The 15,839-nt window shown below is 42.3% G+C and overlaps 4 protein-coding genes across 9 annotated transcripts in view; 3 read left to right on the forward strand and 1 right to left on the reverse strand.

The window, feature by feature from the left end:
- Nucleotides 1-15,839, reverse strand: part of LOC135334167 (selenoprotein K-like) — a 148,615-nt gene that overhangs the window by 17,405 nt on the left and 115,371 nt on the right. The window lies entirely within an intron of this gene.
- Nucleotides 1-15,839, forward strand: part of LOC135334123 (ankyrin-2-like) — a 61,913-nt gene that overhangs the window by 16,240 nt on the left and 29,834 nt on the right. The window lies entirely within an intron of this gene.
- LOC135334159 (E3 ubiquitin-protein ligase MIB1-like) lies at nt 169-2,517 on the forward strand. 3 transcript variants are annotated; one of them, XM_064529233.1, is made up of 8 exons: nt 169-246; nt 363-403; nt 545-953; nt 1,066-1,165; nt 1,368-1,498; nt 1,622-1,724; nt 1,871-1,936; nt 2,123-2,517. In XM_064529233.1, the coding sequence occupies exons 4-8, from the start codon at nt 1,138-1,140 to the stop codon at nt 2,311-2,313; spliced, it is 519 nt and encodes a 172-aa protein (XP_064385303.1). In that variant the 5' UTR covers nt 169-246; nt 363-403; nt 545-953; nt 1,066-1,137; the 3' UTR covers nt 2,314-2,517. The 3 variants fall into 3 exon arrangements, with proteins under 3 accessions (XP_064385303.1, XP_064385305.1, XP_064385304.1); XM_064529235.1 differs by having other exon boundaries at nt 545-950; XM_064529234.1 differs by having other exon boundaries at nt 545-729.
- Nucleotides 7,572-14,196, forward strand: LOC135334151 (kinase D-interacting substrate of 220 kDa B-like). Its single transcript, XM_064529220.1, has 11 exons — nt 7,572-7,710; nt 8,561-8,659; nt 9,006-9,104; nt 9,785-9,883; nt 10,267-10,365; nt 10,628-10,717; nt 13,142-13,203; nt 13,259-13,317; nt 13,378-13,863; nt 13,947-14,028; nt 14,082-14,196. Exons 1-10 carry the CDS (start codon nt 7,579-7,581, stop codon nt 13,985-13,987), a joined length of 1,266 nt encoding a protein of 421 aa, XP_064385290.1. The 5' UTR covers nt 7,572-7,578; the 3' UTR covers nt 13,988-14,028; nt 14,082-14,196.

Genomic DNA, 15,839 nt, shown 5'->3' on the forward strand with positions numbered 1-15,839 from the left:
CATCAGGCCTGTTTTTAGAGCTGTCTCAGAGGTCATAACTTGTGTTGGGGAGCATCCAGTAGCTGTTTGGTAGTATGTGGGTGGTGTCATAGTGTTTAAGTTATTCACAAACTAATACCTTATTGTGTTGCCCAGGTGAACACCAAGGCAGCTGGCAAGGCGGCCATCCACTGTGCTGTGCAGCTGGCAATGTGGACGTGCTCAAGGTCATCATGCATGGAGTTCGCCCCCAATGTGGAAGTGGGGGTATGTGCATCATTCTAGCCTCTGCTGTATACACTACATGTGTGTGTGTACACAGTGTGGATGGTGTTATACTGTGCTGGTCTGTATTTCTAAATAGTGTGTGTTTCATTGCATAGGATGAAGATGGTGACAGACCACTGCATCTCTGTGCTTACAGGTGAACTGTAGCTCTATGTACTACCATTATCAGGAATGCATGGATGCCATTACCTATAGCCCAAACCACTAGGCTATAGCTTATAGCATTGTAGTCAAATGATTTGAGTATTATGTACTTACTACGTGTACCTCCTTACAGTTGGTGTGAAGTTCCATGGTAGTCTGAGATCACCTGCCCCCCTACTGCCACAGCTAGGGCACACAGAGAGGTGGTGAGCCAGTCTGAAATCACCTGCCCCCCTACTGCCACAGGACACACAGAGAGGTGGTGAGCCAGTCTGAGATCACCTGCCCCCCTACTGCCACAGGGCACACAGAGAGGTGGTGAGCCAGTCTGAGATCACCTGCCCCCTACTGCCACAGGGCACACTAGAGAGGTGGTGAGCCAGTCTGAGATCACCTGCCCCCTACTGCCACAGGGCACACTAGAGAGGTGGTGAGCCAGTCTGAGATCACCTGCCCCCTACTGCCACAGGGCACACTAGAGAGGTGGTGAGCCAGTCTGAGATCACCTGCCCCCTACTGCCACAGGGCACACTAGAGAGGTGGTGAGCCAGATATACTGTTGAACATTGCCTCTTTTATGAACATGAACAGTGTATGCTATTAATAAGTACCCATGCACTTTGAATTTTCCCTGCCCTTAATTGTATCCATCAGGTGTACCCTACTCCCCTACGTTCTGGCATTGCCACCCACCACCCACCCACAGCCTCTCTGCCAGTTGAAGTTATGGATATTGCTGGAGCCACTGGCAGTGGTAAGACCTGTCTCTGTACTGTAACTTTCTTTGTTAGGGTGACCTTTCCAGTTATGTGTTTAGATACAAGTTCTGTGATAAATCTCATATTTTAAGTGGCCTTTACATGACTGTACTTTATATGGTTGTGCACAGAACCAACTCTGAGCAATAGTCTGTTCTGTTCTTATCTGAATTGTATATCCATACCACCCCCCTCCAGGTAGTGTGGGTGTGGCTATTGAGCCGTGCTTCCTGTGTGAGGCTCCAGTGGACGTCAAGTTTGAGCCATGCCGTCACGCTGTCATGTGTGCAGAATGTGCACAGAGAGCCAAGAGATGCCCTATTTGCAAAGTGAGTACATATAGCAATTTGAAAGCTTCTTAAATAACTTCCCAGTTAGTATAAAATTATGTATACTTTTATTTGACCTTCTCAAGTTGCATATGTTGAATTTTATGATTCTTCCTTACACAGGCTGCAGTCAAGACTATCTCCAAGCTGTCCAAGGTTTGTGTGATGTGTAATGAAGAGGAGGCCACAGCCACTGTCAAGCCATGTGATCACACCTTCTGTCCAGGTACTGGTACTTAATGATAGGTACATGTATCACTCAGTAACAGCCTCTCTGTGTATTATATAAGCCCCCACTATCCTCCACAGTCTCACCTTTCTTTCATATGTACTAGCTTTCATTTACTGTCTTCTCCCTCTCTCACTGTATAGAATGTGCCCGGAGGATGAAGACATGCTTCGAGTGTCCAGTGCTTATTACTGCAAAAGAGGGACTACGTACGTAAACTGCATTACAAGTTTACACAAGCTGTGTTGCTTAATTAGATAACCTCTATAACTGTATAGTACATGTACTTAGCAATATTGTGATTTTATGTCAAATAATACCTCCCACACACATACACACATACACATACACATACATCCACCCACCCACACACACACACACACACACACACACAGCCCCCGTCTCGGCCACCAGTGTCCATCCGCTGGCCAGCCCTGACTCTGAATCTAATTGTCCTATTTGTCTGACAGAGCCTAAGAACACGGCCTTCCTGTGTGGACACCAGACATGCTGGGACTGTGCACAGAAGGTCGACCATTGCCCCGTGTGCAAGAAGTTTGTGACTCATAGAATTCAGTTGTTTTAGTGACAATTTAGTATTTGTTTTGTTTAATTGTTGTTCTTTCTTTTCTGACTTTGTCATGCAGACTTTTTTGAGTTTAGGCGATGTGTTTTAAGGTTTTAGGTACACGTGCAGCAAACATTAGACAACTTTTGTGTGTAGTGTTAATTGTTGTTTCGTTATTTATGTCAATTGTTAGTTATCAATGAATTAATGGTAATAGTATAATAGCACTGCACACGGTCAGTGAGCTGACTATAAATGATTTGTGCCCCAGTATAGGAATTAAGACAGCTAGGGAGTCAAAGACATTTTAAGTCTCATACTATGCAGCTGGTCTCGAGGCTAGTCTGGACCTCTATTATATACTGGATCTCAGCAGCTTCTTTTGAAATGCATTCCATAAATTGTCAGAGGAATTGTAATTATAGGAAAATTAATATACATCCGGTATTGCATGGGCGTGCGGGAGGGGTCTAATGCGCAATGCAACACTTGATTTGCCACGGGATCGGAGCTCATCATTACTCGACTATCAACTATCAATGAGCTCAATGGCCTCTGCACCACCTATGGTTACCTATGGTTACCTATATTGTTATAGTTACCTACGGTTACCTATATGGTTACCTATAATTTATTAATAAATAATAATCATTGAACACGCCAGGAATAGGTGTAAATAATTATTATATTACATGTATAGTAATAGTATAGTACTAGCTATAGTGCAAGAATTGTTAGTCCAACTTAAAGTCAATCGCAGCAGATAGAGTTAATTATCATTGATGTATCTTCATCACGCGAGTTGAATGAAATGCGGCCAAGCTCGACATCCCAAACAAAGTCTGCACAAACCACCATGTCGTCACTGCTATAAACTTTTATAAAATTCCGTTTGATCAGGTTGTTAGCCCCGACTGCTGTGAATGCATGGCTAGACGCCCACGAGAAAACCGATCTAATGAGGGTGGATTTCGATGCTAAAGCACGTGAAATGAAGTAAAAAAAAGATCTGGTATATTCTATTAAACAAACTCTGAACTCTAGCAACACAGTGGAGAATTCTTGTGTGACATTGACGAGGCAATCTCCAAATTTTCCTCAAAATATTGTTAAAAGCGGTTTCAAGAGCACGAATTTTCTTACTGTCAATTCTCCACAAAACACAACCATAATGATTATAGTGAAAGGCAGTGGGTCATAATTAGCTTAGTTTTCACTCTCATATCACACCCACTAAATGTATGGAGCAGGTAGTTAGCTTTCCTGCACATAGCGGAAGTTACTTGTGCAATATCAACTTCGTCATCCAACTTGCGATGAAGGGTGTGGCCAAGGTGGGTCACTATGTCTGTAAATTGAAGAGCAACTTCATTGAACCTGAATACTCCGTTAGGTAGTGTGCTGAAACAAATAAGTTGAGTTTTGCTGGCATTAAAAGTTATATCGAATTCAGAGGCAAATACTTCACATTCTTTCAATAAGATACGCATGGCAGATGGTGAGGGGGCCAGAAGGGCTATATCGTCAGCATATAACCAAGTGCACAGACAAAGTTCCCACCAAGTTGGCAACCAATTCCGAGTCGAGATAGTCTTTGCAGGAGCTCGTCAATATAAAACCGTGAAAAGGATTGGAGAGAGAACACCACCCTGACGTACAACATTCGAAACATTAAAAGATGCTGAAGTATCTGCATTCCAGCGAACAACTAGTTCTTGGTCCCTGTACCAAAATTAATATAAAAATAAAAAATAAAAATATACATCCGGTATTATTGCATGGGCGCACGGGAGGGGTCTAATGCGCAATGCATGGACTATGAGCATTAGTAGGCTTTGCAGCAAGAAGCTGAGGAAATTTAACACGGGATCGGAGCTCATCATTACTCGACTATCAATGAGCTCAATGGCCTCTGCACCACCTATGGTTACGCCGCCGGCAGCACCACCACCGGCAAATTGCTTTTCGTTTTTGCTGACTCAGCAGTAGAACATGACTGTATCTAGGCGAATCTAGCTAGTATGGGTATTATGTGCTGGTCCAGTAACCATCATAGACACCAAACACAACTAGCTGTCAACAGATTCAGCGACAGAAACTGTGCAGAAATATTGTCTCATGAATCAGTCGCCCTCTATAACACAGACTCGTGATTAGGCCGCCCAACTTTTAGAGGGCGGCTAAAATAGAGACTATCAAAAGTCATTGACTGCCAAGGACCTTAGCCTCGATCCCAGGCCTTACTTTTTCTTGCTGTTGTCACTGTTCATCCATAAATCATAAGAAAGACATAGTGAGGCAGCAAAGAAAGAAATGGGCGTACAGTTAATTAAATAAAAGAAAAAGTAAGGCCTGGTTCGGGAAATCGCGTGATCCACAAGGATTTTTATGAACGTGGGCGATATGTAGCCCACAATCGTGACGTAAGATATTCTCCCACGCATTCAGAGTTAATTAATAAGACTGTACGTACTGAGACAACCACCAAGCTGTGCTGCAAGTCAGATCAGAGAACCAGCGTGGCCAGCTCTGGTGGAAGTAGCTACCTGCTATATGATAATGATGACTAGATCTATACTATCAGTAGACTATAGTATGTAGAAAGACACAAGAAAAGGTGGATAGTCTGATATAATCTGAACACATAACTAGTAGATCATCTAGCTAAGCCTAAGGTATAGCTAGCTATAGTGCTTGCAAACTTCCAGTTCCAAGTCCATGTCCAGCTTGCTGCAGGCAAAGTTAAATTAGTCATAGATCTCTGCGTGGGCAGTCCAACATCTCTAGCTCAGCATGCCCACGCTCATTTTCACCCTTCTACCCTCACGCGACTTCCCGATACAGGCCTTTTTCCTAACTCTACGTCTATTTCTTTCTTTATTCCTCCAATTAATACCGTATTTTATCTCATTGAACGATTAATACAGTATTTTATCTTATTGAACGATTGTGATAACGATTGTGATAAAGAACAGAAAAAGGAGAGCCTGTGTAGAGGCTACAAGGACCTAGCCTCGAATCTATATTTTAATCGGCCTGGTCCCAATAGTACATGTAAAAGAAACGGGATCACGTGAGCTTATGCTTGCACCGGGACCGTGCGCGTTGAAGATTTTACAACACTTAGCTTCTTCTTTTTATTTGTGGGGTAAGAACTGACTTATGAATTGCATCTATTGTAAATGAATGATCATAGTAGTAGTATAATGATGGTATTTTATTGCTTCAGCTATATTATATTGGAAGTGGGGATAGCATATACTTCTTGAGTTATTGGCCGATATGTTGATTTCCACTAGCCATCTTTGCGGGGTAGCATCTCCATAACTAAGCTGAGTTTATATTAGAGACTCGGCAATATTAAAGATTAATGTCCATATTATTGCTTCCAATCCATTAGATTTTGAAAATCACTATTCATGCTCTGATTTTGTCACCGCAGTGTCGATGTGTACGTGTGGCAAGAACTTGGACTGAGAAATCACTGGAAGAACATTGATAATTCATGTATAATTATGTTTAGACCATGCTTATACCTTTTATTGATTGTTCATTGTTGTCTATGCATGATCATAAGCTTGCTTAAGCTTTTAGTTTAGTATAAACTGCCAATATATTAGTGCACAAAAAGTTTATTGCAAGCTCAGCACTTTAAGCTGCATCCATGGTTGCGGCTATAATTGAGGTTGTAGCAAGGACGGTCCTTGTGAAATAGTGCTAATTGCCTGTGTTTCCAATCCCCTTCCTCTACTATCTATGCTGCAATCCAGTGAGTTTTTCATGATAGATCTGATGTTTTGCATGATAGATCTATAGATGTTCTGTTCTAGCTAGATCTATGCAGTAAGGATGCATTCATACTTCAGCTATGCTAGCACATCAATATAATTATTATGGTTTTTGTGCAGTCGATAACGAAGAAGCACATAGTGAGCGTTCTCCAGTTCGGGAAGAGGAGCTGGGCCACAGACAAGTTCTCCTACTCACAATGCTACCTGCAGACTGAGCCGGTACCTTTTTATAGCCGCAATATAAATTCATTGTTTCTGGCGATTGTTTTCTTTTTCATTATCTGCCGGGTTTTGAATTAGCAGACGGTCCAGCGTTGGAAGACAAAGGTTCAAAGGCCGAAGGTCCCCCCTCCCCCTTTTCCTCAAGTTCATCAGGTGGATCATGTATATGTATCACTCTCGCTGTGCATCGAAAGTTTTCCTGCAAGTATGAAGGGAAAGAAGAAAGAGATGCCACAAGATATGATTCATGATCCGCCACCACCACATGCATCACTGGGCCACAAACAAGTTCTTATGCCCACAATGCTACCTGCAGCCGAGTAGACTCGCAAGCCGTCACTGTTGCACGCGAACAGTGACAGCTTGCGAGTCTAGCAGCCGAGTGGTCCGGTCACCGTAAGTAGAGCTAGCTAAATGCACAGTTTCACTATAGCTAGCTGCAGCCTAAATTATACTCCTAAAATTAAATTAAACGGCTGCACAATGACTTTTTTCAAGCTTGTAAATTCATTTCCTTCCCCACAGACTGAGTTCTCGTAGGGAGGGGAACTCGTCTTGGTGCCGGAGACCACTCTACATTAAACATCTACAGCTGGTTTATCGTAAGTAAATAAACTGCAAAACGTTGCATTGACATAGTATTTTCCACTGTTTAGCTCGCATGCCAAATTAATTACTGAGTGATTTTAATGAGGATTTCCTCTCCTGTCAGCTCATCACTGTGTCCATTCTTGAGAAAACCAACGAGTTGAATGAGACCAAGAGAGAGAAGGCCACCAGACTGTACACTGCCCTGCTGGGTGTGGTCAAACACCACCCCCACAAGTACCACGAGTTTGTCTCCACTCTCAGACTCAACCCACTACACACTGACTTGGTCACACAATTAGATAGCAAGTACACGTAGTTTGTCCACACGTACGTACATGTACATGTATGTATATTATTATTATGATTGTGTGTTTGTTTATTTTTTGTGTCTTGAATAAGTATATATTTTATAAGACTGCTGACATTGATAAAAGTTACCGTATAGCGGGTAATTTTCGGGGGACAAAATATTCGTGGTTCAGCAATATTGAGACATTTCATGGGTAATATATTTTCGTGGTTTGGAGCTTGTACTGCAGGTAAGGTAGGCAAGGTCTCTTCATTCGTGGGTAAAATATTCGTGGTCAGACCTCCAACCACGAAAAACCACAGGAGGTTTGTAAGCGGCCTGTACTCGATACTAATGAAAGTCAGTCAGTAGGAGGGGGTAATTTTGTGCATGCGCAAGCTGTCAGCAGGCCTGAAGGCTAGGAAAATGGACGTACACATACACAGGGCTGCCAGGAATGGTGACTTTAGTGCCTTGCAATATGCCATCAAGAGGGGAGATGATGTCAACAGTGTGGATAGGGTAAGCTGGTTTGTGGGTATGTAGAGCTGAAGCTGTGCATGGGTTGCTATTAATTTGTCATGCTCTTAAGGATTTCGATGTCGCTTGATTCCATGCTTTCCCAAATATTGCCTGTCTACCTGTAAGATCTTCGGTCACCATACAGTCGTATTCCAGGTTCCATATAATGAGTGAGCAAACCACTTCAGAACCATACTGTGGTGATAGATAGTTGATGCATGTGCTCTGTCACCAGAATATAAACTGTGGAAGAATTCCATGGAAAATTGTGGGACTTTGTTTGTGGGAAATTGTGAGTATTATTTTGGCTTATGTGTGGGATTTAATCTGCTGAATTAGAGTTAGAGTTAGGTTAACTCGCTTATTTCCAACCGAGTGTATTTTTAGAGGAGGTCATTTCTTCTAGTTTGTGGTAAAGGTCACCAATAGCATGCACAATTCAAAGAACTATCGTATGCCGGGAAATTTTCTTGAGGTGCAAAATTTCGCGTTTTTCGAGAGACAGCAGTTGACGTGAAAATTAAAACTGGTGGTTGTGGTTTCCTGGCATTGAAAAACAAATAATTATTACAACCCACAAACATTTCTGAGGGCTCTCTCGAGCCAAATAGCAAAAATGTACACCTGCGAAAATTTCCCACTATACGGTAGTTCATTCATAATGATTTCGTTATGCCTATTGTGTAAACCTAACCACGCATATAGTGGAAATGGTCTGGTCATAGCTAATAAACTGCCTTATGTACTTTCGTGCATGGGTGGATGACGCCAGATGCAACCACTCTATTATAGTAAATAATGCCAATCCTCTTCCTTTACTTTATGATCTAGCATGCTCTCACTCTTGTAGGATGGGTGTACTCCACTCTTGTGGGCAGCCAGGGAAGGTCACACTGACTGTGTTAGAGAGCTGCTCTCCTCAGGAGCCGTGGTGGACCTGGCTAACAAGGTGAGTATCTGATACTAAACTGATGTGTCTATAGGCAGCATGTTTGTGACCATCACATCATTTGATATATAATAATTAAGGAATTATTTGCAGTATGCATTTTACACACACATATTTTTATGCTTATCTTGCTTCTTTACGTCTAAGTTGCATACATTTCCTTGGTATGTTGTACATTTTTTTAATGACTGTACTTTTGTTAAATGGAGGCTGCAAAAGATAAATACACTTTAATAGCGTAGCGCATCACAGATAGTTATTTTTTGCTCGTTGCCAATCCTGTTCCTTCACTGGTCTATCTCACAGATGTGTTGTTAAAATTTACTGTATGCTCTCACTCTTGTAGAATGGGTGGACTCCACTCATAGAGGCAGCCAGTGAAGGTCACACTGATTGTGGTAGACAGCTGCTCTCCTCTGGAGCCGTGGTGGACCTGGCTAACAAGGTGAGTATCTGATACTAAACTGATGTGTCTATAGGCAGCATGTTCGTGACCATCACATCATTTGCTTGTGGGTCCCTATGAGATCCCTAAGGCACTAACATTGACATGATTTACTAGTGTGTCGTACTGCATGTCCTTAATTTGTATGTACAGCCATTGATGTGGCCGGTATTTTCCATTTTCTGAACACTGAGCACCATGCAGCAGCTTTAATATTCTTATAGGCGCTACATACATGTACAGTTGTAGGTACGTGTTCTGGTAATTACATCCCCCTGTGCATTTAGTGTCTTAAACTGACTCACTGATCCAGACTGGGTGCATGTCTATTCATAGATAAAGTAAAGGAAAGGGATTAGCAACGGAAGTAACTCATGTGATCATTTACATTTGGTTGTATGTAGATAACTGGTATAAAGTTCAATCCTTGATGCATTTGATTTCCGTAGCCATAATTATTAATATGTTTTGTCTACTTATATCTTATTTGTATCCATGTGGACATGGATACATTTCCTGTGTACTTTTATAAATGGGGGCTGCAAAAGATGAAAAAGTTAATAACAAGCACATCATGGAGTAATTGCGTTTTTGCTTGTTGCCAATCTCCTTCCTACTTTATTTATGGTCTATCACACAGATGTATTGTCAAAAGTTACTATATGCTCTCACTCTTGTAGGATGGGTTGACTCCACTGATGAGGGCAGCCAGTAGAGGTCATACTGACTGTATTAGAGAGCTGCTCTCCTCAGGAGCTGTGGTGGACCTGGCTGACAAGGCGAGTATCTGATACTAAACTGATGTGTCTATAGGCAGCATGTTTGTGACTATCACAGCATTTGGAATTATTACATTGAATTACAAAGATTGCTGGTAATTCAATTAAAATCACCGGTTACCTAGTAACACATTATACAGTACATGCAGTTGTAGGAGTACTGTACATTATTGTTAAGTACATGTACTGACCATTACATGTCATGTTCATTTCCTTGTTAATTTTTTTGCTTTAAACTGACGTACCAGCCATTTTTAACATGTACTGTACTAGCTGGCTTAATACGTATGACTTTTGTGCTTGTGTTGGATGTGGTTGGAAATGTAGAGCAGTGAATGTCAATGTACATTCATATTGTGTTGTCACTGTCTCCACTCTTGCAGGATGGGAACACTCCACTCATGATGGCAGCCCTCTGGAGACGTGTAGATACAGTGAAGAAGCTTCTCTCATCTGGGGCTTCCCCTCTTTGCGCTAATAAAGTGAGCACATGTACTTTATAGAGTACATATAGTTGCGTAGTTATACTTAACAAACAGCTTTACATGTACTGTACACCTATACCTCTTACAGTAGTTAATGACTGAACAGAGCTGTCATTTGTACCTAAACAGATATAACCAACCTATTAATAGCAATTACCATTGCTGGTATTGCTCTGTCAGCAAAGTACATGTCATACGCATTAGACCACTTTACCTCTTACAATGTACGTCTCATCCCTTCATATGATAATCATCACAGGATGGACGGACAGCTCTGATGAGAGCCAAAGAATCAGGTTACTCTAACCCTTCAATAATAAAGCTGCTGGAGGAAGCTACTGAATCACATGTGAGTCCATACCTCAATAATGCACACACTGATCATGAGTGTTAAGTTTAAGATCAATCTCAGGTGCATTATAGCCTCCTTCGCAGCCTCTCCTTTTTCTGTTCTTTGTCACACGGTCAATAAGATAAAATACGGTAAGAATTGGAGGAACAAAGAAAGAATGAACGAACCGTCTAAGAAAAAGGAGAGCCTGCCTCGCTAAGTCGCGTGACGGTGGCACAGTGGTGGCACAGTGAAAATGAGCGTGGGCTTTCAGTAGATGGGCGGAGCCTGACAGGCAACAAAGCCACAGGATGCCTACGCATTGCAGACTTACTTTATATGCAAGTCTGGAGATATTATCATAGACGCAATACCTAGCATAGTGAAGTCTGAAGACTAAAGGTCTATCTTTGAGCCTATCCTCAAGCCTCAAATTGAGGCTTGAGTTATTATTATTGAGCAGTAGTCTAGTCTAGAAACAGTGTATTTGAGAATGACATGACAATGTTGCAAGGTTGTGATCTCATAAGTACTGACAGAGTGAGACTAAACCATACTAATTTGTGTGCATGAGACAGTTTTCACAGGGGCACGAGCACCAATGTCGAATTTTCCCTTAGTTCGTAATAGATGTTAGATCGATAGGGTCTAGTCAATTCCATAGTCGTACAATCCTATTGTAGTAGTTTTAGAGGTTCTGCTCCTTTTGGAAACTTTCTGGCAGTAGAACCAGCTCTATAGTGGATACGGAAATAATACCTGCAGATAAGCACTCATCAGGTCTACATTGTCTGCTGTAATTTAAAACACTCGACTGGGTCGAACGTGAGGTCTTGAGAGTGGAAGCACATTGAGTTTCATAAGGCCAGTCTTGTAGTCTGTAGTTCTGCTGTAGTTCTACTGTAATTGTCCGAGGATAAAATTGGTTGCCCTTGCCCTTCTAGTTTGGATAGTGTGATTGTGCCAGGGCAATCTATATAGCTTCTTCTTCTTTATTATGACTTGGACTAAAACATTCCTTCTGATGACATATAATGAAGGAATCTGTAGGATTTTTCAATTTTGGCATGTCAAAAGTATTGCTGTGAGTTGTCCAGGATCTGGGATAGGTTCCTTCTTTGCCCAGGTCCTTTTGACAAGGGCTATTATCAGATACAGTAGTACTCTAGCCTTTCATGCTTCATCTTGTAGAGCTAACTTCTACATACTGTGTTCTGTAGCTTCACACACTAGTATACCAGTATATAGTACACTGCTTTGCCTCTAGTTCCTGGTAAATACGCTCCAAGTACTGTGTCACAGTGTGTGGGAGGACAGATATTGCGGTTTACTCTTGCCCACGCTCAATTAAATTTGGCTACGTCAGTAGCAGATCACAAGACTTAGCGGGGCAGGCCTTCCTTTTTCTTAGTGGCTTCCTTTTTTCTTTCTTTGCTCCTCCAATTATTCCCGTATGGTGTTAACAATTGTGACAAACAAAATTATAACTGAAAAAGGAAGGCCTGCGAAGGAGGCTAGGTGCATTAAGGACTGGGACCAACATAAAAAAGACATTTATAAGAGGCACTTCAACCTGCTGCTGTTTACTGTGTATATTAATCTGTGTAAAACTTTTATGATTAAATGAAACACTGGCCTCCATTCTCTAGGAAAATATTAAAATGAAGCCCCGCCCACTAATTGATCAGTGGGGGTGGTCCGTTTTGTCGAAGCACTATTTCACTTTTCTATTGAAAAATCGGCGTTTAAACACTAAGTCTACTAGCTATTGCTGCTGCTCATTATACTTAGTTCTATCTAAGCTAACAACTCACTCTAGTGCTTAGCCCTCCTGGTCTTTGCAAGGGAGAAATAACAGAAAGTTGTTTGATGTAGCAGTCTCATCATGGATAGTAGGCTTCCCAGGGACACGGTCAACAATTTTTTGACAAAGTACAAGGATAAATCAGCTAAGGAAGGCTTATGGAAGTCATCTATTGCCTCGCAAGCTTTACTAGAGGGTGTTTTAAACGCCGACTAAGTCACTTCTCTAAACTAGCTGAATTACTGCAAAATGAAAAGGGAGTGGTACGTTGAAGTAATGAACGCGTGGGCGGAACCATGGCGACCGTGTGGGCGGGGCTTATAATTTGCAAATTCAGCAATAATTGAAGGTCCCAGTCCTTAATGCACCTGAGATGATGTACACGTACATATGAATAATATATCGTTTTTTTTTTCATTTACTTTGCCGCTTTAAGATTATTTTTACTGATAAGCTCGTACTTTTATTTAGAAAACAAATTGATGCAGTCAGTAATGTAATTAATTTAGTGGTATACGCACATAAACAAAATTAAATAATATTAATATTAAATGCAAGCATGAATACCATTACATGTGCCTCCCACCCCCAAACACACACACACACACACACACACACACACACACACACACACGCAGCCACTTCCGCAGTCTGTTCCAGTCCTCCCCAGGAACTGGACTGTTGTCACTGACACAGAAACGTGAGTGGCTATTGCACAGTTGAGTCACTAGCTTTATGAATGTGAGTCACAATAGGAAGAAGCCAGTCTACCAGAACAGGGCAGCAGGGGAAACCCTCTCCACACAACCTGGATGTAAGTGTGTGCTTGTGCTGTATCCAGCACATGGTTCTGTGTGTTTTACCTCCTGTGTAGATCCCCTGCACAAAACCTCCGCACACCCTGATGTCACTTTTTATGGTGAACCTCAAGAGAAGGAGTTTACCTCGAGTGGTGGCCATGCCGACTTTGATAATGGAGTTCAAGTGACTGTTCTAGCTAATGCTGTCCCAGCAGGGACCTCTGTGAGCATTAAAGTCCAACCCAGCCTTGCCCCCAAGGATGTGTTTGTGATGCCTGAGGGAATTCAGTCTGCCAGTCTGTCCTACTTGATTTCTGGTGAAGGTCTAAACAGAGAGATGACCCTGAGCATGGAGCATCATGTACGAGTGTCCACCCAACAAGAAGCTGATGACCTCCTCTTTCTCCAGGCTGACTCGTCTCCCAAGAGATCTGGTTCTCATAGTGTCTATGAGTACCAAGAAATACCCAAGGGGAGGTCAGAGTTCTCTCCTGGAGGGAACACTGGGAGACTGACGCTGGGCACACGACTGAAGAACTTCTTTAAAATTGGTCAAAGAGGTGAATATTTGAAAATGTGAATGACTTCTATTTTAACATAATGCATGTACAGGCAAGACTAACAGTAACCTCTACACTGTCAGAGTCTACAGGTCTCCTCCACACACAACTGGGGACAGGCTAGCCATCATTGCTGTCAGTCTCTTTGGGAGCTTATACGCTAAGGTAAGATTGCTCAATTGAAGTGTGCTCATTTTATGTATCTATTAAATGTACAGTTTCTGGAGACGCTTGATATAGTGTTGATCCCACGAGACTATCCCAATGTTTCGAGAGAAGCGGCTGACAGGACAACTCAAGGACCACTGACGTTTGTTGATATGTGTGCCACTCTCAACATTCACCCAGTGCAGGGATGGTCTGTGGAACCAGACAAGGAATTGGTAAAATGTGAAGTTGGATACACTCTTGAAATCACGTTCTCTTCATTTTCAGATCTTGCGTAGTGGAGTGGATCAACCTGAGGTAGAGAAGTTCAGACCTGAGGATCTCCACGACTACCCTCCCAGGATAATCTGCAGGCTCTTCCCTGAGAAGAATGCTCCCAAGAGAACCACCTGTACCATCTCCTTGACTGGACTACTGCCACAGGTCAAAGTTAACCTATCATTGACAGCACTCACCCCCAATGTTGCTGTGGATACTACTAAACTACAGGTATTCACGTTTGTACAGTGTAGCCTCTTGAAATGGTGTAGTGGGTACATTTGGCAAACTAAATTTTACCCTATTAATAGAAGTTTCATCTTTGTTAAATCAACTTGCACATGTATAAGTTAATTAATGCACACACAGTTTTTGTTTACAATGTACATTGTAGTTAAGCCCCACTAAGAGCAAACGGTTGACCGTAACCTTAAGCCCCACTCCAATTTGTTTAGGAGGCCACTGATGAGTTGAGAAGGTCTGCCCTGGCAGTGAGTGACACACAACTTGGCTCTATTGTGAAGAGTGTAGTGTCTCTGATGGAGAGAATGACTGCTGCTCTGAGGTACCACTCAATTGTCTAGTGGAAGGCTGATTATCCATTTTTTCTTATCTAAAGGTCATCTTCTCTGTGTGAGCTGACAGCCCACACTGACTCCATACGGACAGAGATAGCGTCTGTCCTTGTAGTGACCAGGAGGGTTGTCGAGGAGTGCACAGTACAGAGCATCAGTGAGAACATGGGAGCCAGTCTCTCTAAGATGGAGACTTTATCTCACCAGCTTTGTCATGTGGCCAAGGTCAAACTCAGATACTGTCTAGGTGAGAACGTGTGTTTATGATATCAAGTGTTAGCTCTCATTCTCAATGGTACAGACCAGTCAGAGGAGACAGCTGCTCTTGTTGACCTGGTGGAGAATGGAGCTAATCTGTTGAGAGCTGTGGACTGTCTACTCAGGGACATGCACACACTCACTAGAGTCAGTGGTAAGTGTACATTGTCAGCTGTGTATTGAGTATTAAAGGTACCTACCTATTATGTGCACATTGTTAATCCTCCATTTGTTCAATACCACATTCCCTATTCTTGTGTACCGTATAAGCTCTATTTAAGGCGCCGCATTAAAATAGTTACGTTGGTAAAGGTGGCTCTATTAGGAGGTTGGAAATTAGTTTCGAGGCTGGATGGCATGTCTTTAGAGGGGCGCCTTCTAATTAGAGGTAAAACAGCTTTGCAAAGTGGACTGTGAATGTAGAACTCCTGCAGCAGTTTTTCTGGTCTTCCAATAAGCCTATGCATAGGTTGCACACGTTAAAGAGGTACTGTGGTTCGTTTTGGCTTGAGGGCTGCCCAGATGTGGAAGAAAGAATTCTGTGATCTGTTTGCTCATTTATCTCTCATTACCAACGCGCCGTCTAAAAATAATTACTCACACATGTGGAGCTCCATTTGGAGTTTCAAAATTACTTTGGAGGCTTCATGGCGCATCTTTAGAGGGGCGCCTTAAAAAGAGCTTATACGGTATGTACTGTAAGCCGTGTACTGAGTC

This window comes from Halichondria panicea, chromosome 3 (genome assembly GCF_963675165.1).
Source record: "Halichondria panicea chromosome 3, odHalPani1.1, whole genome shotgun sequence".
Taxonomy (NCBI): domain Eukaryota; kingdom Metazoa; phylum Porifera; class Demospongiae; order Suberitida; family Halichondriidae; genus Halichondria; species Halichondria panicea.